The 27,096-nt window shown below is 39.9% G+C and overlaps 2 protein-coding genes and 1 long non-coding RNA gene across 10 annotated transcripts in view; 1 reads left to right on the top strand and 2 right to left on the bottom strand.

Annotated features, from left to right (window-relative positions):
* Positions 1 to 4,495: 4,495 nt before the first annotated feature.
* On the top strand, positions 4,496 to 26,834 carry LOC124058391. 2 transcript variants are annotated; one of them, XR_006843248.1, is made up of 5 exons: positions 4,496 to 4,708; positions 4,801 to 4,916; positions 22,043 to 22,319; positions 26,518 to 26,623; positions 26,710 to 26,834. It is a non-coding gene; the product is annotated as an uncharacterized LOC124058391 (long non-coding RNA). The 2 variants fall into 2 exon arrangements; XR_006843242.1 differs by having other exon boundaries at positions 4,497 to 4,708; positions 22,043 to 22,310.
* On the bottom strand, positions 13,586 to 15,646 carry rassf10b (Ras association domain family member 10b). The gene has a single exon (XM_046387599.1). The coding sequence runs from the start codon at positions 15,281 to 15,283 to the stop codon at positions 13,949 to 13,951; it is 1,335 nt and encodes a 444-aa protein (XP_046243555.1). The 5' UTR covers positions 15,284 to 15,646; the 3' UTR covers positions 13,586 to 13,948.
* The window catches only part of tead1b (TEA domain family member 1b), a 45,394-nt gene continuing 36,380 nt past the window's right edge, over positions 18,083 to 27,096 (bottom strand). For all 7 annotated transcript variants that reach the window (XM_046387530.1, XM_046387539.1, XM_046387548.1 and 4 more), the window contains 5 exons: positions 26,683 to 26,807; positions 25,252 to 25,425; positions 22,581 to 22,721; positions 22,328 to 22,480; positions 18,083 to 21,385 (listed from right to left, as the gene is read on the bottom strand). In XM_046387530.1, the coding sequence (XP_046243486.1) occupies positions 21,272 to 21,385; positions 22,328 to 22,480; positions 22,581 to 22,721; positions 25,252 to 25,425; positions 26,683 to 26,807 (707 nt within the window). In that variant the 3' untranslated portion in view covers positions 18,083 to 21,271. The remainder of the gene's footprint in view (positions 21,386 to 22,327; positions 22,481 to 22,580; positions 22,722 to 25,251; positions 25,426 to 26,682; positions 26,808 to 27,096) is intronic.

The following is a 27,096-nucleotide window of genomic DNA, read 5'->3' as shown; positions in this document are numbered from 1 at the left end:
CGTCGGTTACGTAAAAGTCTGTGCTTTGTAGCTGAATTGATTTGTGATATACTTAGAAAGTATTTTCTTCTTTGAGGTAGAACATTGATATATTTTTAAAAGTTGTTTTGTAACTAGAATTTCAGATTTATCATAACAGCATTCAAAAATAAAGACATGGAGCAAAGTGAAAAAGAGTGAGCAGATGGCATGACTAATCACACATCTGTTTTCACATTATCAGAGTAAGTCATATGAGCCTTTTGTTGGCTCCAGGGATTAAAGCATCACTTTGTCCTTCCAGTTTCCAGCTCAACATCCTCATACTAATAAACACAATAATCCCTCTTTTTTTTTAGTCCCATTGCAAAATTGTTATTAGCCTAGTTTTCTATATTCGCTATTATGTAACAGCATCTCTGGTTTCATCAGATAAAATTGAATGTCTCTTTAAGATACTCCTCTTCTCTATGCATAGCAAAATGCAAGTAAATGTGGAAAAAACCCAAGCTGAGTTGCAGCATGACAAAAGTTCCTGAGGGAGCTTTCTGGCAGTTATTGGCGTGCTGTCCCCGCCCAGTGGGAGCTGTAGTTGAATGCTAACAAAGTGATTATTGTTTTATCCTTGTTAAAATGACAAAGCGCTCAAGTTTTACCATCAGAAACATAATTAGAAGAGGGGATTAGAGTCATCATCACCCTTCCACACCCTGATGTTAATCTACCCACCCTAAGCCCAAAGTGAGAATTAAAAAATTTTTTTAGTTCAATACAATAATGTGAATTGCTTAGCTCACCGAAGTTTATTACTTTATATTATTAAAGATAATAATCTGAGTGATAATTTTGTACAATGTGATTAGGATCCAACACATGAGGGCTCAGGTTGTCTCAGTTCTCTCCTTTAACAGTTGCCACAAGCTCCAATGGTGTGACATTATTTATACAACCATTAAGAGTCTAAACAACGAACAACAGCAGCTCATAATGGAGGCACTGTTCATGTGAAAATATTCACATAGATATGTGAAACTAGAACAATAAAGGCCCTACCCTGGTTTTAACTGAAGAGGGCTGATATACCTTAAATATCAAGTGTCTTTTGACAAAAGACACAAGGCAGGGTTTGTTAAAACTGTCCTGATTGATGAAAAATAAATGTCTCAGAAGAAAGAGCAACCTCACTCTACTTTGATGTGACTCGAGGAGATTGCTTCATAAATTGCTTCATAAAATCAATCTAAAAAGAAAACAGCCCTGCTTCGACATGAATATGTGTGACAAATGCTGCTAGACCTCGCTTAAAACGACGACGTGACTGATTGTATTTCTGTCGCTGAGAAGAAAGACGGAGAAAAGGCAGAACAGAAATTCAGCCCCTGATAATTAAGGTTTCATTAGACAAAAAGGCGAGAAGTCAAAAAGCTTGAAAAGAAATGGGCCATCGCATCTTGTCACCACATGCTGGCAGCAGAGCACAACAAACACATGAAAAATCTCCACACTTACAACATAAATTCATCCATCCATCCATCCATCCATTTTCTGTACCATTTAACCATCAGGGTTGCGGGGGAGCTGGAGCCTATTAAATTCATTTCATCTAATATTTAAAATGTGTGGAATTATTGTTAATAAAACTCACCAGATACAGTACTTACTACAGTACAATACACAACTAGTATTTGAATAGTTTGGTGGGGCATTACAAAAATGCTTTGTATAAGGTTTCATTGTGTAATGTTGTCAGAGAGAGGACTTTTTGGTCTTTATTAAATATCAAAAGTAAGAATATATTTAAGGTGAAAATGTCAGGTCTGACATAAATTGCTCTGTGCTGCAGAGGATGCTGGAAATATTGTTAATAATTTGGCTGTAACTGTCAGTTGCTATTTTAAGCTGACAAATTCCACAATTATGCCGACTTAAAAATAAAAATGTCAGTCTAAATTCTACTGAATTTTATGGGAGTATCAACAGCAACATATGCCGAATTTTAAGTCTGAACCAGCCCTCTGTTGCCATCACTTATGTTTGCAAGAAGTCCACTAGGAGTCTCTGTGCATTAACAGACACTTATGTTCAGTGTGACTGTAAATGGCAGTGGCTCTCACTTGTCTCTGAGGATCAGTTGGAAAAGCCACAGACATGGAACAGCCCTCGGGGTCATTGAGTTTAGACCAGTCCAGTCCACTTTACCGTGAGTTTCCCTCAGCAAACAACCTCTACTACGTTACATTTATTTGGCACATGCTTTTGTCCAAACTGACAATAAGTTCATGTGACCTTCAGCATCACATGGTACCCCAAACACTCCCTCTTGTTGTAAAATGCAAAAGATAACATGGTAACAAAATGTTTGATCTTAGACAGGGCAACCTGCTAAACAACCTCAAATTGTATTTCCAGTAAGTGATGAGACATCAGTCAGCCTTAAAATGGACACAGAATCGATGCCATTAGCACACATCACGCATCAAATAATTTAATACTATGGGAGAATACATAATTAGATAGAGAGGGCAATTCAGTCAGCACGGACATACAAAATGAAGTGAAGAGTAAAAGATTTATAATTCATGAAAGACACAAAGATGTTGGGAAGAGTCCAGTGAATGTTCAGAAAGCAATCGATTGAGAGGTGAGTTATGAAACTCTTTTTTTTTTGGCTGTTTTTCTCCTCTTTTAACAGCTGGGTGAGGACAGGTTATGGTTTCTTCTAATTTAATATAATTCAGGCAGAGAGATGTGAACATGAAACATTATACCTTATTTAACTCCAACTGAATCCAACCATCTGCTCCATGTGTGGGATTACGTGTCAGTGTGCCAAGCATCGACATGCGTAAAATCAAATGAAAAACGTGTGGCCTGTTTTTAGTGTAACATTTTCTGAATTCTGGAGTAAAAGTCTTCTCTGTAATCAAATCAAATGAGTACTCACATGTTATTTATGGTGTTCTTGTCACAGTTTATATTTCAGGATTAAGCGGAATGTGCTCCAGCTATATCTGTTTCCATTTGCAGAGCAGATCAGACCACAAATGGAAATAATTTGAAATCAGAGACACGGTAATTTAGATACAAAACCCAAAATGGCCTTGAACATTCACTAAGCTGTTCAACATCTAAAGTCATATTTAAGAAAAAAAAGAATAGTTCTGCAGAACTAAGCTTACCGTGCAAAATACTATTTGAAAACAAACAAAAGACATAGAGGATAAATTTAAAAAAAATGGCAAATGTCAAAAACTTGCAAGAAACAATTTGAATTCTTGCATTTAAAAAAAAAGAAAAGAAAAACATCACAACAGCAGGTGAAACTGGAGATGAGTCAACACCACGAAAGGTCAACTGTCTAAGTCAGACAAAAGTAATGTGAGACAAAATGTGCTAATGGGTAGAATTGAGACTGCTGACTGTGCCATATCAGGACATCCTTCAAAGGCTTGATACTCTGCTACAGTGGAATATAACTGTGGAAATGCCACCATAATGTCACAATTTTAAACGGCATTATAGTTAAACTGTATGGCATTTTTGTGTCTGATAATCATTACCTCAGTCTTACTTTGAGAAATTTTATGAGAATTCATTTCGTCATGTGCTTACGGGCTGAGCATCATGCATAAAATGAAGAGGTCAACCAGCGCTAAAAAGACCAAAAGGAAAAGGTTGATTGTTATAATGAACTCCAGTGAAACCATTCCATCTGTCAGGAGTGACTCATGGGGACAATTTTTGGCATGTGTAAGAGCGTGTCAAGGTCATAATGTTTGGGTTTCGTGGGGGAATGACAAGTGGGATCAGATGCTGACTAAACAGTTTAGCCATCATCATCTGCAGTTTAGTCTAAACTGCGTTACTGTTACTGTCTGTCCAAGTCACGCTGGGGGAAACCATGCAGCTGTTGAGACTGAATCACATGGTTTATCTGATCAAAAATTAGTCAGAACACAATCTTATAATAAAATTTGTTGTACACAGTTGAATGTTTTATTTTTCACTCTTTACTTTTTTATCATCTAACTTAACCCATTTTGTTTATTCTGTTTGCAGACTTTACATTCATCATAATGTTATAGTGTTCTGTTAAATTCCTAAACGTTTAAACAAGTCTAAACAAGGCTGTTGTACCTTCAGACAGACAGACAGAAGAAGCAGCCAGTGAACTAACAGGAATCCTACTATCTGTGTGCCTGAGTAAATCACTTTTAACACAGAGTCAAACATGACTATTTTCATCTTGATGATTATTAGAAAGCCCCACCTACTGTTGAACAAGCTCCTATTAAATAGCATGAATAGAAGACAATTGGAAATAAATGGATGATAAATAATAACATACACTATAATTAGTTTCATCTTTTAAAAAAGTCAAAGCAAGCCAGGACTCTCTTACTGTTTAAAGTGGCTATTAGGCCTAGTGTAATTTTAGTAAAAATCTTCCTGGTATTCATGGACTTTCTTCAAATGAGCGAAACAGCGCCCCTTCATATTGTAATAGCTGGTCAATGTCAGTCGGCCTATGTGGTGACAGATGGTACTGCAGGCGAGACAATGGCGTGTAGTCAATCAAGGTGAATCCAAGTGAAAAGTGACTGAACAGTAATCATCAAACATTTGGATGTGATCTCTGTCAGTACGTTGTGAATGCACAGTGAGACAGGAAATTAAACTGTAATGTGAACTTGTGGACTTTTGGCTTCACAAAAGCCGAATTTACAGAGTAAGTAACATCATTTAAAGGAAACAAGCTAGCTCGTTTGAGTGCGGCTAACGTTCATTCCCTGTATAACGTTATCGTCTCCTTTTTGAAAGACTGGCTAATCAGCTAGCACACATGGAGAGAGAAGACGAGGCCATCATAGCAACACGTCCAATGGGTCTTACAAGTATGTCCTCCTCGAAGAAGACGAAAGTGAACTTTAAATGAAGTGAGTCCAATAAGCTACACCTTGTGCCTGTCTCTGGTGCTGTGAAATGCTTTGAAAACTGCTTTGTTCTCAGTGATGTTATGATTTGTCTGGACAGTGAAGCCTGTGTGTTCTTGCTGCTGTTTTCAAATATCCAGTGAGAGGGACACACAGCTTTAAGGTTGGATTTGTCTAGTGACCTGTTGATGGGCCGTGATTTGTGCTGAAAGGCTGCTTGCTGCTGGTGAGAATTTATTATATTATTATTTACTCAGAATGAGAGTTAATACCTAAGTAGAGGACTTCAGGCCTTGTAGGCTGTTATGTGTCATGTATCAGGTACATGTACATGTATTAGATATATTTATTTACACTGACTTTTAAATGTCTTTTTGGATCTTTTCAGTATTTAGCATTAATTTGTGCCTAGCAGTTTTATATTTATTATATTTATGTTTATATGGAGCTGAAAAGATTAATCGTTCAGATGATTAGTGGTTGAAGTAATATTTCAGTCAAAATTACTGGTTCCAGCTGCTTTAGTGCTGTGAGGATTTTCAGTTTCTTTTTGTTTTATATGTGACAGTTAAGTCAGTGTTTTGGGATTTTTGACCAATTGGTCAGACAAAGAAAACAATTTGAAGATATCACCACATTTAACTGACAATAATCTACAGATGCAGGATGCATTAACACATATCTATGATATGTCAGTTGTCTCTTTTCCGATGCCACCTGTTCTCTATCGTAAATGTCCACCCATCAGTATCAGGTTTGCTTTTTAAATGTTGACACATTGTCTTACTTTCTGCATAATTTCTTTCGACCACCTTCCTGACTTGCCTTCTTAAACTGCTAAAATGAGCACTTAGTTTCAGAGTTCATGTTACCGTCTCACCCGTAAACAACAGCTGGCCTCAGTGTACCCCCTGTGGTTTAAATGTGCCAGAAGTGCCACACTTCTCTGAAAATGTCCTCCTACTATTTACCTTTTGGATCTGAAATAAAACTTTGATATTATAGTACAATTACAGCAGCTCACATAAATGCTGGTCAAAAAAACATAGAACTCCCATGTATACTGTTTTAAAGAAAAGCAATGGCAAAATTAATTTAAGCTTTTTTCTAATTGAGTTTCTCCAGTCAGCACAACTAGAGTCCAGTTTAATTTTGTTTGGGTTCCCACAGATGTTCAGATGACTAGTTTTTGGACAATGCTCCTTTTCACCTCGTAATACGCCTCGCCTTTTTTTGTATTCCGCTTGAGTGTCAAGAGCGCTCTTCTGCCTGCACATAATGATCAGGAAGAAGTTACTTATTTCTTATTTGCACACTGATTAGATGCCTCTTTCCGAATGAGGAGCAGTTTTCCAGCGTTTCTTTAAATTCTGTTCTCTGAGCATTTTAAGCTTTATCGTCATGTTTCTGAAAGTGATTGGCTTGGGACATGTAGCATAAGGAGGGATACTAAGAGATTGGCTGATGTTCTGTATTCACAGTCGTATCTTGGTTGTGGAGAGAAATTTCACCGAAGAGCAGGTCCTCACTTCAAAGGGTGAACATATGATCTTTGATGATGTGTCTTTTATCAGAATCAATCCTGGAGTTATTTTGCTCATAGACCTGGAAGGGAAAAGCCAGATTGCTGTTTTAGTGAGGTCCTGTAGCTGGTAAATTTATTTTCATGGGTCTGATTTGCCTCTTAATCTGTGGAACAGGGTCCAGCAGCGTGAGAGTCACCTTGGAGAGGGTTATAGTCGGGGAGAAGAGGACGAAGAGGGCCTTGAAAGAAAATTACACTTTGAAGTCTTTTCCAAATCGAGGCTCCATATATCTCTCCCATATCTGTGTCTGTTTTAAGTCTCTGTGTTTGAATTTTCCAGACTGTAGAGGTCACTGACATTAAAAATTAGTTTTGCTTTTTGAGCTTAACAAGTTACATGACATTTATCCTTAAGTCTAGCTTTTTACTTACAGTGCTTTTCTTTTTTTTCTTTTTTTTGCTTAAAAAGGGTCAAGCATTTCTCTTCAGAAATGCATTATAAATACAAACATAAGTTAGTGAGCACCATCAAATACAGATATGGTGTCATTTTAAACACATGGTAATGAAAAAGTATTGATGCATAGACAGTTTTGGCAGCCATAGTGTTCACATTGAGTTGAAATGTTAGATGTGCCTGTGATGAAATGTTCACATTAACAAATGTGTTTAACAAACCCTTGCACTGACCTGGTGCAACAAAACTAGAAACTTGTCCCATGCTTCTTGCTGTTTTGGTCCTGTTGCAGCTTCCATTGTACACAGTGCGTGTGTGTGTGTGTGTTTTTCAGAAGGAAAGACGGTGTGACCTACAAAAGTACTGCAACACAATCCATTCCCATTGTACATGAAACCAAACTTTCCTATTAGGTGATAAGAAGGGGGAGGTTACAGCAGTTGTTGTGAAGAAAAGATCTTGTGATTTTTGCCTAAAGCAGAATCCATTCACTTTTAAGGAGTGGAAGATAATTCAGTGAATTTCAGAAACACCCAGACATCTTGATGAGCTTTTCTGTAAGTGATACACCACGCACACCCATGAAATCCTCTGTAATGCACGATAAGAAACTGACTGTGTGTTGTTGGAGGAGATAACTGAGCCAATATGCAGGACTGCAATACATACACAGCTCTGTTGTCTTCTCTTATGGGTGTGACACAATTTGCCACAGATTACCTGGAGCTGTTTAACACTTGTAAGATGTGATGTGGTGTATCATTGCGCTGCCCCCAACATTGAAATCTTCCAGGACATTTGAACTGGCACAGGAACTCGGGTCGAGAAGCAGCCTTGGTGCGATTGTCATCCACCGTGATGCACTGCACAGGGTAAAACATTAGATTTTCATGGCCAACACCCATTTCCATTCCTGACACTCTTTATTCAGCATATAATACACAACAGTAATCCCAACAGTAAATTTACGGCCACTTGAGTAGACTAGCTGGTTTAGCCTTAAGCATGACATCACAAAACAGTATAGTAAAGAGAGTACTGATAGTGTTGCAGCAGGACCACATGATGGATGCCACAATTTCAGCTGCTAGATGTGTCAAAATGTACTCACAATATAGCAAATTAATGATGGTTAACAAGTGTCCAAAATCTCACTTTACTCTTACTTGTCATTCGTTTTTGTTTCAAGAGCTTTAAAAGACTGTGTCTGCTGTGGAGACACGACTGTCAGATGAAATCACAACGACTTTCTGTTTTATCTGCCCTGCTTGATTTTCACAAATGTGAATTATACCAAAAAACAGCTGATTCATTATGAATGACTTTGCATGGTTTATTTAGATTCAAGGATACCAGTTATCGTGGTTTTATTGGGAAAAAATAGTAGCAAGAGTAGCATAATATAGTCCCATACTTTGTCAGTCCATTAGTTGTAATTCAGTTCCTCTGAAGAAGGTTGTTGGCGGGTAATGAGCCTGTTGGTGACAGAACTGGGCTACGTCTGCTCCTACAGGAGGTGACAGGCCTTGAGATGTTTGGAAAGAGGTTGTACAGTATCCCACAGACGAGGTCCCAGGGTCAGCACCCAGCCTTACAGGATTAACACACCTGCCACTGGCACAATGAGGTCTAATGAGCGCACACTGGCAGCCCCAGTCTGTTAGCAGCAGGCCAAGTGCTCTCTGAGTGGCTCACACCTCAGTGCTGGTATTGAAGTCCGGGCTCTTGAGTCAATACCTTCATTAGTGACTTCATGGCAGATCACTCTCTGAGGCCGAACAAAGGCTCCCAGGAACACAAAGTGACACATTCCAGGGATTAGAGAGAGCTGGCAGGTTGTGACATTAAAAGAAGTTCATTTCTTTCCATGACATGCAGGGAATTGGCTTTGATGACAGGAAACAATACTACATTTCATTGTAATTAAATTGACGAGGTGATTTTTCTTCCACTCGACACTCTGATGTAGTTTGAAGTAGCGCTGACATGTTTCACCACATCAGAGGCATTTTTGTGCCTAATACATTTAAGGCAGTTTTAAGAGTTGAGAGATCACATGAAACAGTCAGAAAATCTAAATGCCTTTAACACAGTGTGTACTTGCTTTGAAATGACTGTTGGATTTTCTCTTTCATTCCTTTCAGCCGGATGATCCTGGAGGTTGTTTCTGGCTATGCAGTCCAACAATAGTCATGTGAATTACTAATCACCACAAATTCTAAGCACAAAGAAAAACTTTACCGTCATTTGAGTTTATGCATAAAACGTGCATGGTTACTCCTAACAGGCGAGAACCCAAGAAAAGTATGAATGACCATAAATACAAAACATTTGAAGAACTGGTAACACTGCGTTACCACTGGGCCTCCAGGATGCCTTTAAAGTACATTTTACAGCAACAGAATTTTCACTTCTGGCAGCATTAAAAATGACTGTTTTCATAGAAGCAGCTTCTGGTTGCATCAAGAAAAATGCTGACCAGTAATCCAAATTTCTTAAAGTGTTTCATTGATTTTGACCTGCTGCTAAGTTAACTCATTTGAGGTTTTAACAAGAAAACATTTGAAGTATCAACATAAGAAATAAGATCAGATAATCCTTTACTAATCCCCAGGGGGTAAATTTAAGTATTGCAGCATTTCAGGACATAATATTTATAGGAATCGAACAAGTTGTTAAAAACAGAAAATTGGATAGAAACTATAGTGTATGAAATATTAAAAACATGATATACAATGAAAACGAAATATACACACATACATCCAGGTAAACTATAGTGAATTAAATACTTACCTGCTGATGTGGAAGTCTCTTCTGAAGAGAATATCCTCAGGATCTCGTTTTCTCATGGAAAGCGTCTCAGAGATCTTTATGGAGTCAACTGAAAGTGACATAATGATTTAGTGGCTGTGCAGAGATCTCTGCTACCACCACATGAGTTAGGGAGCCCCGCTGCTTAAAGTGTGCTTCCTTCATCGACTCCCATTCCCCTACTGTTCACCTTCATGACCCCTCACCCCCCAACACCCCCGACAAGAAGAGTCAGATGGCAGCGATGCCTCAATAACTTTAACCTCTGATAATATGACCACTGAACCCTGTGATGACCCCAGAACAAAGACTGTGACCTCTTCCTTGTTGGGGCCAGGCATGTTTCTGTTAGCGAGCACAAGAGTGTGAGCTGTGAACATGTTTTGTTTTATCTATATGCTGGGAAGTTGACATAAACGACAGAATCTTGGATATACTTCTGTGATAATGGAGACGCCAAGGCTATCAGACAGGCTGCAGAGAAAACTTGTGACTCACATTCCTCAAAACCTTTTGTCTTTTTTTAATCAAGCCAGCCTAGTGAAAAGCTTTAGAGAAGGACACTTCAGATTCCTGAATTTCCTCTCAAGTGGCTCCAGAGTTCTGGGGACACTCCACATAATCAAAACTTGACATTTATGCAACCCCCATTCAGCAATGTGGGAAACACTCCACACAGACTTCACCTGCGAAACAAAAGACAGGCAGTGTGCTCATGCTGTCCTCTGAGAATGCTGCACGTAGAGAATTTTTCTTCTGTCGGGTCAGGCTAATTTATGTTCCCCTGTGTAACAAAGTGGGAAATGAAAATGGAGCCACGTGAGAGCGGAGGGTGCTGCTGTGTGTGTCAAGAGGCAGGCAGGCTGCCTCCCAGAGTCTGTAATATAGTACTTCCTCTTGTCTGACAATGATGCTGTCCTGAATTCAAAGAACAAAGATCCTTACGGTGTCTTGTGTGTGTGTGTGTGTGTGTGCTTTTTCTTGTAGCCTGCTTCCCTCTTTTTGAAGACCATTTTGAGTTATGGGAAACTGAGGAGATTTTGTCTGGTCATCAGCTGTTTGTGGTCCAAGAATGGTCTTCATTTAGTGTTGGAATTGGATCACAGCATGTGGTTGCATTTCTTAAAGTTAAGGTTGGATGCATGGAGATGCATTTTGCTGAGTAAGGGTCCCTACAAGTACAGAAGAGCTTCAGACCTCACTATTGTGTGGCAGGACTTCTGTGTTTTGGCCACAAAAACAGACTTTAAGGGCAATCTGTTTGCTGCTGAGTGTCAAGGTGCCGTCCTTTTTCATGGACCACATTCATCTGAAATACCAGCACAAGGTTAGACTTTTCCCCTGTTGTTGATAGCTGACAGAACTGTGTCTCAAAGCATATGAGCAAATTTGTGAACATGAAAATTATACACAAGGTTTTCCGTAATCAGACAACAGTTGCTGTGCGCAGCAAAATCCTTTTAATTGCTTGTTGAAGGTGATTAGATTTAGCTTTGTTCGATCTGAAGAGCAGTGGGTGGTTTCATGCTGCTGACGGGCTGGAGAGATGTGTCTCACTTTGGAGGTAGTGATGTAATGTTGGCTTTCTGTAGGACACATTTGTTGCTCCGGTAGTGAATAAACACAACAGGCCGCTTGTTCTGTGAGTTATGGATTATATCTGTGTCTTTTCTGAACAGACAAAACATTGCATAACAGAATGCAGAGACTGGAATGAATAAAATCTGGCTCGTGACATTAGTGAACTTTACTCTTGCGGAGGTCTTTTTTTCAGATTCAGAGAAACTGAGAGTATGAAATCAATTTTAGTGTGACGAGAGAGACAGTTTAATATCCAAATGAGTCATACTGTGTAGCTCCTCTCAGGCCTAATGAACGTAGCCGTTGTCTTTACCCACAGTATGCATCATGTCTGACTGTCTCAGCCACGAACCTGCCAAATGCTGCATGTCTTTCTATTGAGAGGACCTCAAATATGCCAGCAGCTCCTTCGAAAATTTCTGTAATACATGATGTATAATAGTTGATTAATCGACTAGTTAACAACACCTTAATCTGCATCTGTTTTAAGAAAAATCTCTATCTGCTTATCTGTGTAGGGTTGTGAGACACACACACACACACACACACACACACACACACACACACACACACACACACACACTCACACCTAGGGGCAATGTAGAGTAGCCAGTTAACCTAATCTGCATGTTTTTTTGGGACTGTGGGAGGAAACCAGAGTACCCGGACAAAAAACCCACGCAGACACAGGGAAAAGCACAGAAGGACCCAGACTCGAACTTAGAACCGTCTTGCTGCCTGGACACCACAGTCATTATATATAAAGTGATGAGCAGAGTTTCTGAGGAGTACCAGAGCGAAAGTATCATTGTAAAACGAAACAACACCGCATCACTGTGTAACAAGGTACACTGGAAACGCAAACTTTTCCCCCAAATGTCCCCAAAAGTTATGCAACACGTCCTTTGCTGCTGTGTCACTCAGTCACTGTATATGCTGAGAAACCACTTTGCCCATCTTTTATTGTACCTGTGGTTTTGAATAATTCGATACACCTATTAAGTAGTTACAGAACTCTCGGGACACAGGGAGTAATGTATACTTTTGTGTTGTCTTGTGTATCACTGGATATTCTGTTTTAAAGCTTCACAGGGGCGGATTTATTAACAGTGGAAACTCAACACTGTTTCTAGTATTGTTCTTGTTTTTTAATCCTCTAGCACTGAGCCTAGAAACCTTTTTCTGCCAATAAGTAACTTTAGGAATGAACAGCAGTCTCACATTTTCTGTCTTCACTTAAGTGGAAGGTGTTTTTCATTGGCTGCAGGGCACAGCAGGGATGTAACACACTGTGCCTTACTGCACTGGATATAAACAGAGCACAGGGTTGGTGTGCATGTGGTTTGTCTAATTCATAACAGCAGTATTAACATATACAGGCCCCTGACTACCTAATTCATAATTATTTAGAATACAATTGGACCGGACATCTTTGGTAGCATTCACTGTGAGGTACGCAGCAGCAAGTGACCAGGGAGGCACTGATCAGAGTTTTTCCTCCTCCAGCACTGATGTGTTTAGTAAAGATATGAGTAGAAATTCTTCTTCAGGACCCCATGGAAATGCAATGTGCAGACTGCATCACGGTGTGTCATCAAACGGAAAGTAAATCTCGATGTAAAATAACCGTAAAGTACCGAAGTGATCCAACTAAAAACCTTCACACTCGTAATTGCTAAGCTGACTTGGAAATTGTCTTTACATAAGTGTTGTTCCTGGTGATTTGGGGATTTGAAGGTTTGGTTTTCACCCCACCACCAAAGCTGCAAAGACAGAGCAGAGATTCATAAGACATCAGAGTTCAAAACTGAACTTTACTGTATTTCATTTGGGGGACGGTGCTGCTGTCTCAGAGCTCTGACTAACATGAAATACCCCCATTTTCTCTTGATGTACTTCATCATTCTGCAGCAACACACAGATTCAGATGAGGAACAACACTCTGGCAGTGTGTGTCTCACTCTGTGTACCTTCCTATCACATGTGTGTGTGTGTAAGAGAGGTCACTTCCAGTCCCAGGATGTAGACCTGCTCTGTGAGCTTTGTGCCACCGTTTTGACTTCAGATATTATTATGACTCACAGCAAAGAGGTTGTCTTTTACAGACGCAGCTGAGATGTCGCTCGCAGAATAATCCCAAGGACCTTTGACTTTGTGTTTTGGCTGCCGTCTCTGAGGTGTGTATTAGCATGGCAGCGGTTGTGGAAATGATCAGCTTATGTTGTCGTATTTAATACTTTTCATCTCACGCGCTCTGCAGTCCTGAATCAAACATGATTGATGAAAAAGATTCTAAATGTCACTTTCCAGTTTTGTTATGGGCAGTTTTTGGGTCGCTGCAAAAAGAGAAGAGCAACAGCTAACAGAGTGACAAAGTAATTTGTTTACCAACAAAAACAGGATTAATTTTTGTGTCCAAGCAATATCTTTATTGGTGAGAAAACAAGCTCCAACAGCTCTTAAACCAGTTTAAGAAGAAAGTTATAAAATATAGGAACATATGAGGATTGTCATGATGCCATACAAAGATGGGTTCAGTCACTGTCATTGTGTAAATAGTAAAGTGAATATTGGTTTGCTTCAGTTAGAATCCCTGAGACTGCAGATTTCATTCTTTTTCTAGGTGAGAAATGACAGATTAGCGACCTTCCTGGTAAAACCCTAAACCAGTGACTCCCACACGGGGTGGCTGTCCGAGTCCTGACTGTGCAGAGAACTTAAACCAGTGTCTGAGTCGTCGTCGTTCACACTGTGAGCTTTTGACAGACCCCTGGCCTGCTCCACCCACTCGCTTTTCCTCTCCAAAGCGCTCGTCATCCCCGTCTTATCATTCGTCCCGTGGCTGCATCTCTCCTCGCTGTCTGTCTTTTCCTCCACGTCCAGACTGTCCACTTTCTCCAGCAAATCCCTCATCTCCTTCTCCCTCGCCGCGCAAATCTCCTGGGTCAGCTCTAAATCGCTCCTAATAGCCTTTAAATCCGTGTCAAGGCGCAGACCGATGTATAAACTTGCATCTAGCTGTGTTCTGATCCTCTCTGCTTCCAAAAGCGGCTCGTTGTCTGGTGTTTGGTCTGCGTCGGTGAGGGGCAGGGCCGGTGCGCCCCGCGTCTCCTCTTTCCTCCGCTGCATCCAGCGGTGGTTCAGCTCCTCCTGCACCTGCATCGCGATGGTGTCTATGAGGGCTTCCTGCTCCCACAGCTCCTCTTGCAGTCTGACCACCTCGTCACACCGTCGGGCGTACTCCTCAAACTTTGCAAGAGTCTCGGCTGGACACAGTTCGTCTCCCTCTCGGCTCGAAGCTGCTGCAGCAGCATCCACTAAATATGTGTCCTGCACATAATTAACACCGTGTCTTTTAATTCTGTCAAGATGCACCTTGGCCTCGTACCTTTCGATCTCTGCGTCCAACTCTGTAATCCTCTGAATCTGCTGACGTATTGTATGATCCTGAGAAATCACAAGATGTACCAAAGTTTCCATCTTTTCCACAGACGATGCGTCTTTTTGCGCCGCCTGCGCCCTCTTTTTACTGTTGATCTTCTCCAACTTCCTGAATGCTTTCCTTACAATCCGACGCTGTTTCTCAGGTGAGATGCCACCCATGGGAGACCGCGCGGACCCCTTGGCAACACAGGGGCTGTGTTTGCTGAGCACCACACGCGCCTCTGCGCTCCGGGCTCCGTGGTTCGCCAAAGACGCCTCGCTTTTCACCAACACAAACTTCACGTTCCTCTGCTCCTCTCCCCACGCCGCCCAAAGCCGTAAAATCTTTGTTTTGTTCGGTAAAATCCTCTCGAAACCTCTCCATTTCTCCACGATGCAGTAAGCTTGTGAGCATCCGGAAAGCGAAGCTGTGGAGAGGCCGCGTTGAGAGTTTTGGTCTTCCAGAAGCACTTTGACAACATCAGCGCAGGTTGTGCGCTTTGACAAGCCGAAGACGAGCTTCTCCTCTCGGCAGACCCACACTGATATCTTGCTCTCCTCCGACTCCATCATACACGTCTGCTAAACGGTACAGCTCATAAATGAACAAAACCAAAATAAATCAGAATGAAGCCATTCCTAAAATAGATTCAAATCCTCATGTCTAGAGAAAAGCGCAGCAGTGCACGCTCATGTCCCCCGTGTGCATGCGCGCTGCGTCCCAGACGCATCTGAGAAGTTGCTGGGACGTCTGGAGGTCCGTGTGTCCCTCGGTGCACTTTCCCGAGTCCAAGACAAGAAACACTTTGCTGCGCGCTGCTGTGATCACGTGACTACCGCAAAGCCTCAGTAAAGATGGCTTTATACCGTGATGTGTGATGTTGTGTTTGGATGAGCCAATAGCTGGAGCCGTGATGATTATACAGTATTGATCACTAGTTGAACAGTCTGACGCATGTTGGACTTTTATTTTGTGGTGATATCACTGTATAGACTCCTTTTTGTTGAAATGTTATATTTCTCCATTAAAATGTCTAAAGGAAACTAGACCTTGACCGGGCAGAGAAATGCTTAGTTTTATTAAAGGAAAGAGTGTGTTTTATTTGGTCACCTGTTGCTATAATTTCCAGGAGAGAGTCAGAGAGGGAGGAAGTGGTACCCAACATTAATAAAAGCCTTTTCTTTTTTAATGACATGTTTAGAGACTGTATTTTTGGGACAGCTCAGACTCTGACTGATATCAGAATTGATGAGTAACTGCTGATTTTACTGTAATCTTCCTCCAGACGCTCCTCCTCCTCCTCCTCATCATCTTGTTCTGTGCGTTCATGAGGGGACGTGTCCCGTCTTGGTCTTCTCTTCTTGTCTCTGTGGTGATGTGCCACCTCTAAAAGGCTCACCATCTCAAAAAATTGATGTGAAGGTGAATGACATGATGTGCCTTAGTGTTTGTGAGAAATGTAGTCAACAGTAAGTTTAGCGGGGCAGACAGTGACGGTGCTTGACCCTCGCTGCAGACATCAAGGCTGCGTGGCAGAGACACAAAGATAAAATCCAGCACGTTGAGAACCTTGAGTGGATCAGTGGTGGCCTCTCCTGCTGGATTACACTTCAGTGTTCACAGTGATATGAATATTCAGGGTCAGTCTGCTGCTGCTGATATGAGTGAGCGGGCACAGATGTTGGGTGGTCTAAAGGACATGTTCAGATGCACAACTGGTCAGAGATTTGAAAGTGTACGGTGAAGATACCTGGAGGGTTGGAAACATTGAGCTGAATTACTCCAGAATAATGGCTGAGTATTAGCAAACCGTTGTGCAAAGTGTCAGATAGGACTGTGCCGCTTTGATTGGGCTGTGTTTGATACTTAAAGGCAAGTGATGTCTTTAAAAAAGGCTGCGTAGAGAACTACTAGAATTCATCATCTTGACCTTGTCAGCTCTTTGCTGATTATCTTTTTAATTTCCTTTTCATTTTCAGATTTCAGCCTTGGTGAGTTTTGAACTCATGAGCTTTGATTGTAAAGCAAGTGAGCAAACTGCTGCTCTCTTATGTCTTCAAGACAAAACAGACTTTACCTGGAGGTTTGCTGTCAGTGCTGCTGTATGTGTCCATGCAGCAGACCTGTTTGACTCAGGCAAATAAAGCCAACGACATTATAATGAACATCTATTGCTTTTATCAAAAGTTTGGGCGGTGTTAAGGGGTGTGTCAGTTTTTGTATGCACGTTCTGCAGTCTTACAGATTGGTCTTGTTTTTGAGGCTTTAGTGGATTAGTGTGTCTGTGTTTGTGTGTGTTGCAGAAAGTCACTGTGGTTAAGCTTTCATCTTTGCTTTAACCCAGTGGTTCTCAAACTGGGGGGCAAAGAGCCACTAAAACTGAAATCCTTTTTTGATTAGGTTTTTTTCCTCCTATCATCAAAGATTGATAGATTGGGCATTAACTTTTTTTGGCTTCTGGAGGGGGCAGTTTGAGACCCAAATTAAAATAATGTGTCTTGGGAAATAGTCATAATATCTCAAAACGTGTGTTTATCACCTCTAAAGCTATATTTAGGTATTCATTTTTGAAATTTAACAATTTTTCATTCAGGTAAAAAAAAATATTAAAATAATTAAGAAATTATAAATGTGATTATTGTATAATATTCTGCAACAGTGACTTAAGTGAATACTCACTGTAAATTATCTTTAACGTTTAAGGTTTCTTGGATGTTTCGTACAAATTGCAGCTCGGTCGAGTGGAAAATTAGCAATTATGGTGTCTTAAAATACACTAACAAAAAAAATCATTGAAATTCATCACTCAAAAAGTATTTGGAGTAGAACTGTATGATTTTGCAAGGTCCCATGAATTTTTTGAGAAAATCCCATGGCATGAATTGTTAGCTGTTGTTTTGAATGGGCTATACATCAGCACAACCAAATCTAAGTTATTAATGTTGGTTTCTTGTTTGTTTTTCATCAGTTTGTAAAGGAAAACAGGCTAATATTTTCATTTTTAGTTAATGAACACATTATCCTCTCAAGTATGTGGTTCAAAAGGTCAGAAAAATGATTGTTTGCTTATTATTATCTTCACTATTTTTGCTTTCGGCACAGTATTTTGATTACAAGGCTGTAGTGTCTGACTGTACTTCACTTACACAACGCAGTTTACTGTGTCCCCCTCTGGTGGTCGTTTCTGTTACTGCAGTGGTGTACATTAAAAATGCTTCCTTACATATGAGAGACAGTGATGGGCCACTTAAATATAAAGCAAGTGACAGGCTCCATCTGCTGTTGATCTGAGGTTTGTGCAGACAAAGTTAAATGGACGGCACATCAGTAAACATATAGCGATGTTGGACTGAAGTGATGACAAAAGCAGGTAATATTTTTCAGATTTATTTAACTTCAATATTGCATACATACAAAGTATCTAGAAAGCTACAAAATATCTACTGTTATCAAGAAGGCATCATAATGTTACGGAGCAAAGACAAGACCATATGCAGAACACAGAAACACAACAGAGCTTCTTTTCTCTCCTTTGCTCCAACACTTTTTTACTGCCATGGATACGAAAAGATATCACACATCTGTACCAAGAAAAGCCAAGATATAATTTTGTACAAAGCACCTTTTTACAAAAACAAGTCTGCACACAAAACCCAAAATGTGTGTATGATAACTATGTGAGCTATGTGGAAAATCACTTAAAGCCACCATCTGAAAATGGTCAGAAAAGATAAAGGTACCAGTACCTACTCTTCGACAGAATTACAAATAACAAGAGCTAAACTGCTGATATGTTTGTCGCAGGATTCCTCAACTTAGCTGATTTTTTTTTTTCTTAAAAACATGTCCATTTTCTCTTCAAATGGTCCACTAGACATTCGTGCCATCAAAGATCAGTCCTGCTGTTTTTAGTGTTGAAACGACATGTCGCAATGTACCAGCAGTGCAGCAGCAACATCATTACCATCTTATTGGGCTTGCAACATACAGACGATGTCATCACAAAACCAAGTACAACTGTATACAAGTACAATAAGTAAACAGGAACATCTAAGTAATCGATAAATGTGACCAGATACACAGGGTAAACATAAGAAAAAAGCCTATTAAAACTCCACTGCGTCCACAGGACTGTGGCAAAATACTGAATGATTGGACTTTATCTGTATCCACCAGAGACACTGTCTGCAATTATTTAGAGCTTCTTCGGTTAAAATACTTTAGATGATTATAATTTTTTTCTTTTTTTTTTCTCTTTTTTTTCTTTTGGTAGGAAACAGTAAATGTTTGAGTAGCTATGGTCCTTACGGTGAAAAGTATTAACCTCGACGGCCTCGTCCACATCAGCGGTTGTGAAAAGTCTGTTTCTGAAACAGGTTTTGAAAACAATTTCAGATTTAACCACGTTAAAACGGTTTGTAATGTCAGAATTATTGTCACTTTTTCTTCTGAGGGATAACGATAAAAGCTTGTGTCGGTCCCTGCCTCGTTGGCGTCACAGCCGTGTCTGCATCAACAGCGGTCACACAGTTTAATGTTTTCTGTTGTTTTCACATCGTGCGAGCGTGCAGTCGCGGGAAAGAGAAAACCGTAATGTTTTGAAAAAATAAACAAAAAAAACCCAACAACTTTTTGAAGAACACTTGAACCTGCAAGTGTTTGTTTTTTTTTTCTATAGAAGACAGCCGCAGTGTTTCTCTGTGAGTTGACATCCTGCATGCAGTCAGTGGCTGTACATTGTCAGCAGATCTTCAATTTTGACCTCAAGCAAAGAAATATTTTTCTTCTTCTTATACATAATTTGTGAAATCAATTTACAATGGAAATAAAAATGAATATATCGTTTATTTATTTTACCAGTAACCAGCTTTCCTCTGCTGTCGATACAATCCTTTAAAAAGGCAATGTGGTGATTGGTTTCACTTATGTCTCATTTTTGGTCTAGCAACATTTAATTTTTAATTTCTGTTTGATCTTTTTGAAGCTGAAAATTTTAAACCAAAGGCACTTCCTTGCTACCATGCAGGACACGACAAAGATTGACTGTATCTCTATTTTTGGTCTTCTATAACAGGAAAGGCAGTCAGTCTGTATTTAAAGTACACTCTTTGAAAAAGGCTGATCTTCTAGGAATATATTACAGCGTTAGGTAAGAATATAACCTGTATTGTAACTGTTAAATTAACACAAGTGTACTGCCACTTAACATCAAAAAGAACAAAATCGCATTTCTAGGAGTGTAGCACGTATAAGAACTATGATTTCTCAGATGTGATTATGTACCAAGTGTAAAACTGGTGAGTTATTTTTGCCTGATTCATCCATGAAACTGATTTTTGACTTAAAACAAAGCAACCAGTAATTTCAGAATATATGCTAAGGCACTGTACATCTACACTTTGGCAGATAATATTGTGAATTTCTTACACAATGTGAGCAAAGAGTCTTCCTGTGTAGAGATCACAGTTTTAGTGGCATCTTTTGGAGTTCACACAGCTATAACATGTTTAAGGCTGAGAATCAGTGTAGGCCACAGAAACATGTGAACATGGTGTGAAGGCAGCAACACTCTGGCTTGGAGATTTGGGGCCACAGCATACTGAACAAGGCCTGCTGTCTACAAGTGATTTCTAGTGTTATGATTATCTGAACTTGTTCTAATACCGCAGATCTAACAGATAAAAAACAGCAAGCATCACTAAGGCAAGTTCAGCAAGGGGAACAAAGTGTTCTTGGACAAGATGTAAGTCGGAGTCATTTTAAGGAGTAGTCTCACCTGTCTTAAACCTAATTATTCTCCTCTCAGTTGTCACAAAGAGTTGCTTGCAGCACAGAAATGCTTAGCAGGTGATAAGACTTCCTACATTAATGGAGCAGATGCAAAATGTTTGCCGTATTTTCACAGTGCATTCATTCTGTTAGTGTCTAAGACTTGGAGTGCTTCAACAGGGATAAATATACTACTGGCAGCAGAGTTATTTTAAAAGTAATAGCAGTAATTTTGCAATATTCATGACCACTTTCTTCCAACTGTCTTTGTAGTGTTAGTTTAGTTTCTTTGGAAAATCTATTGGCTGTGGGTGCATGTCCGTATATCGACAATATGTATGCTCACAAAATTATGAACTACAGACATACAAAACACACTCGAACATAATTACACAGACGACATCAGGCCGCTGATAAAAAAAGGCCAGCATCCTTTTTTTTTTTTATATCTTAGTCCACATAACAAAGCAGAAAGAGACGACACACATTATTTCCATTTACCAAATTAAATTAACCTAGTCAATCCTTTAAAAACGAACATATTTATACCCAAACGGAGACCAACTCAACATATTTTAAACGAGATTCCCATATTTAAACATAAAACAACTGTACCGCAATTCACAGCTGCAGTCAAATAACAAACACTTTATATTAAAACAAATTTATAACAACTGACTTCACCTGACACCATGACCAAAAAGAATTGTAGATGTGGCTTTCGGGTTGAGGCACTGCCACTTGTTTTGAGGTTGGTAAGTCTATGAAAAGGAGGGGGGGGGGCTCGCCTCTCATTCCTTTACCAGTCTGTAGATGTGATGCTGGGCACCGTGCTCACTGTTTGAAACTTCAAACACGCACGCCATACATAGCAGTGTCTCCTGGGTGTCCCTATTCGTCACCACCTGCAAGACAAGAGACAGTCACTTTCTAGTAGAAAAGTAATGCATGTGGCGAATTAGAGAAAAAAAAAAGTGAGTTGGCATATTTAACAACAAATACAAGTATAGAATCGCAGGACCACGAGCCTGTTTACTGATAACAGTCAATGTTAGAAGTTAACAGCGTCCCAAATGTCCTTAAATTTTGAAGTGCTCAACAGTGAGTGGACGTGCATGATGTTCAAGCTTCTTAATGTCAGCTTTCTGTGGCTCGAAAGAGAATGCTGAGTAGACTTCAGAGTAACTGGGTATACTTAAATGCTTATTAGGCCAATCTCTGTGTTAAAAATAACATCAGCCACAGAGAATAAACGTGGCAACAAAAATTAGAAAAACAGAACAGGAGGAGGTTATTTTTGGTTCCTCCTGCAGATTTCAGATTTTCTTAAGATGCTCTTAGCCTTCTTTGAACAGAAAGATTCATTAATGTACAATCATTTGTGCAAAGCTTAAATCACAAAGCTTCCGGGGAACACGTCTTAAGCTTAAAGATAAGATGGATTTTATGATCATCTTAGCCTTGAGATGTTTTTGGGCCGTGGTTTCTATTTTGCGTCTGCATCCCCCACATGAGTGTATGCCAGTCTTTTTTTTTTAATTTATTTTTTTCTTTCTCTGCAGCAGTGAATGACCCTTTAAGACCCCACATGATGGCTAATAACAGGGGTTCCTGCCCCCCACCCCATCCTCCCCGTTCCCCTGCAGATAATGAGGCTCCTCACACTGTGTTTCATCCCCTGTGGAATGAGAGCAATGTAAGACCAGAAAGAGGAGCTCATCTCAAGGCCCCGTCAACCTCCCCCAATACCAGCTGGAGCCACCAACACACTCTGACAGCAAAAGAGACAAAGAAGAATGAGAGTCCTGCAGAGGGATCTCGCCCACTCAGGTCAGTGAGGTGATTACCAATAAGATAGTGAAGTTCTCCAACACACTGTTCATCATATATTTCTCTGGCAGATGTTTTAGCTTATGGATGAAGTTGATCATGTATTCACACATGGGAGACCGGCTTATCCGGTAGACAAAGCGTCCGTTCTCAAACCGTGCATATTCAGTCTGTGGAAAAAGAGAAAATAATTAAAGGAGTGTGAGATAAAAGAAAGCACACGACAGTTCATTGTTCTGATTGACAGGACGCAAAGACATGAGTTCGTACCTCAACTTTCTCGACCACCTGCTTGCCGAAGGAGCAGACCTTTGTTGAGCATGTGATGGTCATGTTCTCTGAGCTCTCGTACTGACTAGTGACTCCGTAGAAAGATCCACTATCATCTTGAATGTTGCAGTTTAAGTCAGCCTGGGAGCCAGAGAAAAAAAAAAGATGTTCAGTGGAGTTTAGTATTTGTATTTATGGTCGTTTTTCAGGAATAAATTATACTCAGTCATGGTAATAAGAATAATAGTTGTACACTCAACAAAATCCTAAATTCAGCACTTTAGTTTTTCTCCTTTTAGAAGTTCTAAATATGAAAGACTTTTTATGTACACAAAAGACTTGTTTCTCTCACATTTTAAGCATAAATTGGTTAAATGCCGTCCGTGAGCACCTATCCATCCAACTGACAGGTGTGGTATATCAAGATGTTGATTAAACATGAATACTGCACGCGTATGCAGTAAATCTGCAGTTTCATCCTGTTGAAAGACATTTATTAAGGTTACAAAGATGCATGTTTTCATTGGCTTGATGTCTCCTTAACCAATCACCAGGGACCAGCGTAGCCGTCTGAATATAGTTTTAAGTTAGTGCTGCTGCACAGCCATGCTGACATACTGAGTTTTTCCTGAGTTTTTAAGAGTGAAATTAAACCAGACTACCAAATTGGGACTGCAGGAGGAGGAGGAAAACTTCTAATTATCAGAGCCCGCCCACCAAATTCCCAGCCAAAGTATTTTCTTTCTGACTTTATAATGAATTATTAATAATAGAGGGGCACTTGAGGTTTTGGATAAGTTGTTTTCATTTATTTAGCTTAACTAACAGTTAACTGGTGGTATACATGGTGTGTGTTAAGGTAACGTTAGCTCGCTTTAAACGTAACCTGAAATATAGTGCTGATGTCAAAGCAGACATAAACTACCGCAAATTAATGTTTAGCCACTCAGTAGGTCCATGTAGTTAATGGCCATTTGTCTAATGTTACACCCAACGATTGACAGCTGATTGTCTCCCTGAATCATCCTGAAATAAGCTTTGAACTGATTACCATCCAGGTGAAACTCCTGGAACAGCTGGTGTGGCTCCTTGTGAATTCTCATCTTTCTGAGGGTCTCAAGTACCCACACGGATCTCCTTTCCCTTCTGTTCAGTGTACTGTGTGCTCAGTTGAAGCCGTTGAAGCCCCCCCATCTGTTTTTTAATCAGATCTTTATGCACTAGGTAGGCAAAGACATATATGCTCATAAGGTAGATAAAACTACTTCTAATTTCAAAACAAAGAGATAAAGGTCTGCAAGTTTACTTCAAAGCAAAATCACTGTAAGCTAAGGGCAAGGTGATTTGGTTGTTGCCTAGCAACAATAAAGAAAAAAAAAAAACGCACCACACTGCTCTTGTTTTCCATTTAAATTGTAGGCTTCAACAAAAAGGCAGTTTGGTGCAGCTCAAGTTTTGGAAGTTGCTTATTGGGCCCTCAGTGTGTCTGTTTGGTGCTGAACATGCTAAAGTACATTGGGTTTTTAGAGACTGGCTGAGATTGAGACTGACATTGTGAGAGCAGTGAGAATGAATCAAAACAGTAAAGCTGTGGACTGGACAAATAACCAGTAAGCTTAAAATCATAGAAGGTACGAGCGAACTCCTTTTTAAGCTTATTGCTTACTGTTTTCACATTGTCTTTTGATAACTTACACCTCTGAGATTAACTGATTAAATAAAGGTTATATTTGAGACGTTCTTACTGTTGTGTTAAATTTTGATTATATTGACTGGTAGTGGGATTTTCAAGCGCAGATATTTTATTTTCCTGTTATCCCATCCTGTAATGTATACAGTGTAGTATGACATTAAGGCACATGTCCTCACTTGGCCTTTTAGTGAAAGTCAGAACTGGGTTTAAACGTAGCAGCTAAACATATCAAATTAAATTCTGCATTAACAATTTCTTTGTCACACTTTGATCAAGAACATGTACATCGCATGTCAAATTAGAAGATCTCGGCCACATCTGAATACGCATGTAAATGTGTCCATATTGGAAAGATACTAAAGAGGATTAAATGAAGTTACATTAAAAGACTGATTTACAAGGTTGAACGGGTCTGCTGCTGGAGGGCAACCTTTCTATGGCCAGAACATCCTGTTCATTACGGATACAAAAAGAGGAGACATCCTCCTACAACATTCTCCTCCTTCATTAAGCAAAGCAGTTATACATTCATTATTGTGCAGATTCTGTCTTTCATTTGAAATTTAGATTGGCCGGTCACTTCAAAAGGAATTTGAGGGGACTTGGTCCAAGTGCATACGGTCCTACTTTGTTGGCTGCCGCTAGTTAGCATTTTGCATCAGGGACGAAATACATGCAATGTTTAAACAGCCATTAGGAGTGCAACCAGGTCACTCCATTGTTTGGAGACATTACACTGAATTAGCGAGTGCTTTGATCAAAAGCTCTCCTGCTATGCAAGTCCAAATACGGCAGAGTGCATTCTGCAAACATTAAGAGAGCAATCTTCTCTGTGTAGCCTGATTACACCCAATCACTAAAGACAAACCTGAACAGAACGTTACTGAACAGGATTCACAGTGTGTGTAAAACGCAATCAAGCCGTAACACTGCTCTTTTACATGACACTCATAAATACGGCCGACAAATTGTACTCACCCAGAATTTTATAAGGAAGAAGGAATTCTGGGGACCTTTTCCATACAGCTCCTTCAGTCCTCCTTTCTTTTCTGGGAATTTGTCATAAATCTGACGAATGTCCACCGACTCCAGCAGGGCGTCACTGTAGGAATGATTTGTCTGTCCGATATGTACAAATAGGTGCTTGTTGTACTGGAAAGAGTAAATACATTGTATTAGAAGAATACTTTAAACGGTGGTGTTTTTTCCAGTTTGTATTATTTTGATTAGGAAAGATTTTCATAAAATGATCTATAACAGTATTGCATATTAATGTCCAGAAAGTCATCAACACAGAATGGTTTACTGAAACAAAGTAAACCAGATATGACAAATAACCACCATAATAAGATGTTGCTAGAATAAGTTCCTTTTTAGTCGACTGTCTGCATGATTTTTATCATTATTTATTTTGACTTTATGATGTACAAATTCCCTCATTTGTATTTGCAGCAGTCTGGGAATGGCAGGCTGCTTCACACAAATTCTAATAACTTAAGGTTTGACTTTTATTAGAGACAAGAAAGCTGCGACACCTCAAACTCTGACCAAGGTTGATCTATCCCACGTATTAAAATTGACTGAAATAATATGAGAAAATTACATTCGCATGAATGAAAGTCCTCGATCGCATGAAAGGCAATAGTTCTGCATCAAAGTCAACTACAATCAACCTAAATTGACGATGTGAATGGAGAGTGTTTTTGCCTTAAAAAAATAATATACGGTACTCTGTTCCTTAAACTTTTCAACTGAGAAAATTTGGCTTTGGTTTTACAAAGTGGATTAAAATTCTGGTCTCTTAAACCTCAAACCTATGGTGCGAAAAAAGCAGAAAGAGAAGCAGCAAGTCAGAGAATAACATTTGATTTCCAGATTGTGACTGTATGAAACCCTGGCACTGGCCTCTCCAGCATGTAGCCTTTAGGGCAAACCCAACAATTTTGAGCATTAAGCAGGATGTCAGATTAATGACTGTTGTCATGCTGCATTAATACCAAAAGAAAGTGCATGGGAAAATGTGGACACAAAAATCTGCTAAAGTAAACAAAATATGTGAGACTCAGTCTCACATATTTTGACTGAAACTGCTGATTAGTCAACTCACACTCAGTGAGTCTGTGATGGTCTCACTGAGACTGAAGGCTGCAGTGTAAATATGGTTTTGGCATACTTTTTAAGGAACTGATTAATATACAGTTCTTTCGTTATTTCTGCAAGATTTCATGCTGTGTGTCCCTACAGGCCAAGCTTCTCCCTTCTCAGCTTGTTTTGGCCTCCTGCTCAAGCGTCTCTCTGCCTGGGAAAACGTCCCAGTGTATTCGCAGAGGAAAGGACCAGATGATAAGAGGTGGGAACGAACACCATTAGATAGTGATATTTCATGCTTTAGTATAATGTTCCACTCACAGAGTCAGGGTCTCTCTGCTGCTCTAGAAAGGCGGAGAACTCCACCAGTCGGAGTTTGGATGTACCGATGGAGCGGCCCTGCCATGCTGGTGCTGTAGGAGCTGGAGCTGCTGTGGGCTCATAACCTGCAATAAACATTACAGTGATAAAAGATGCGTCCTGTCTGTGAGTTGTTTCTCAGCACAGTGTGGAGATGTTCATTTGAAGACACTATAACCAACCAACAGAGGAGTCAAGTTTGTCTTGTGTTGTCCTGACGTTTTAAGTGGCTACAGTACTGGGCTGATGAGGCTTTGAAATGCATCAAACCAAGAATGGAAGTGCACATGTGGAGACTGAGTAAACAGATGGCACATTTTTCTACATTGCGCATGTTGCTTGGAAAAGACCTGAGATTTTTTTCTTTTTCTAAAT

Source organism: Scatophagus argus, chromosome 1, assembly GCF_020382885.2.
Source record: "Scatophagus argus isolate fScaArg1 chromosome 1, fScaArg1.pri, whole genome shotgun sequence".
NCBI lineage: Eukaryota > Metazoa > Chordata > Actinopteri > Scatophagidae > Scatophagus > Scatophagus argus.
The sequence above is the reverse complement of the archived record's forward strand: the minus strand, read 5'-3'. Positions and strand labels throughout refer to the sequence as shown.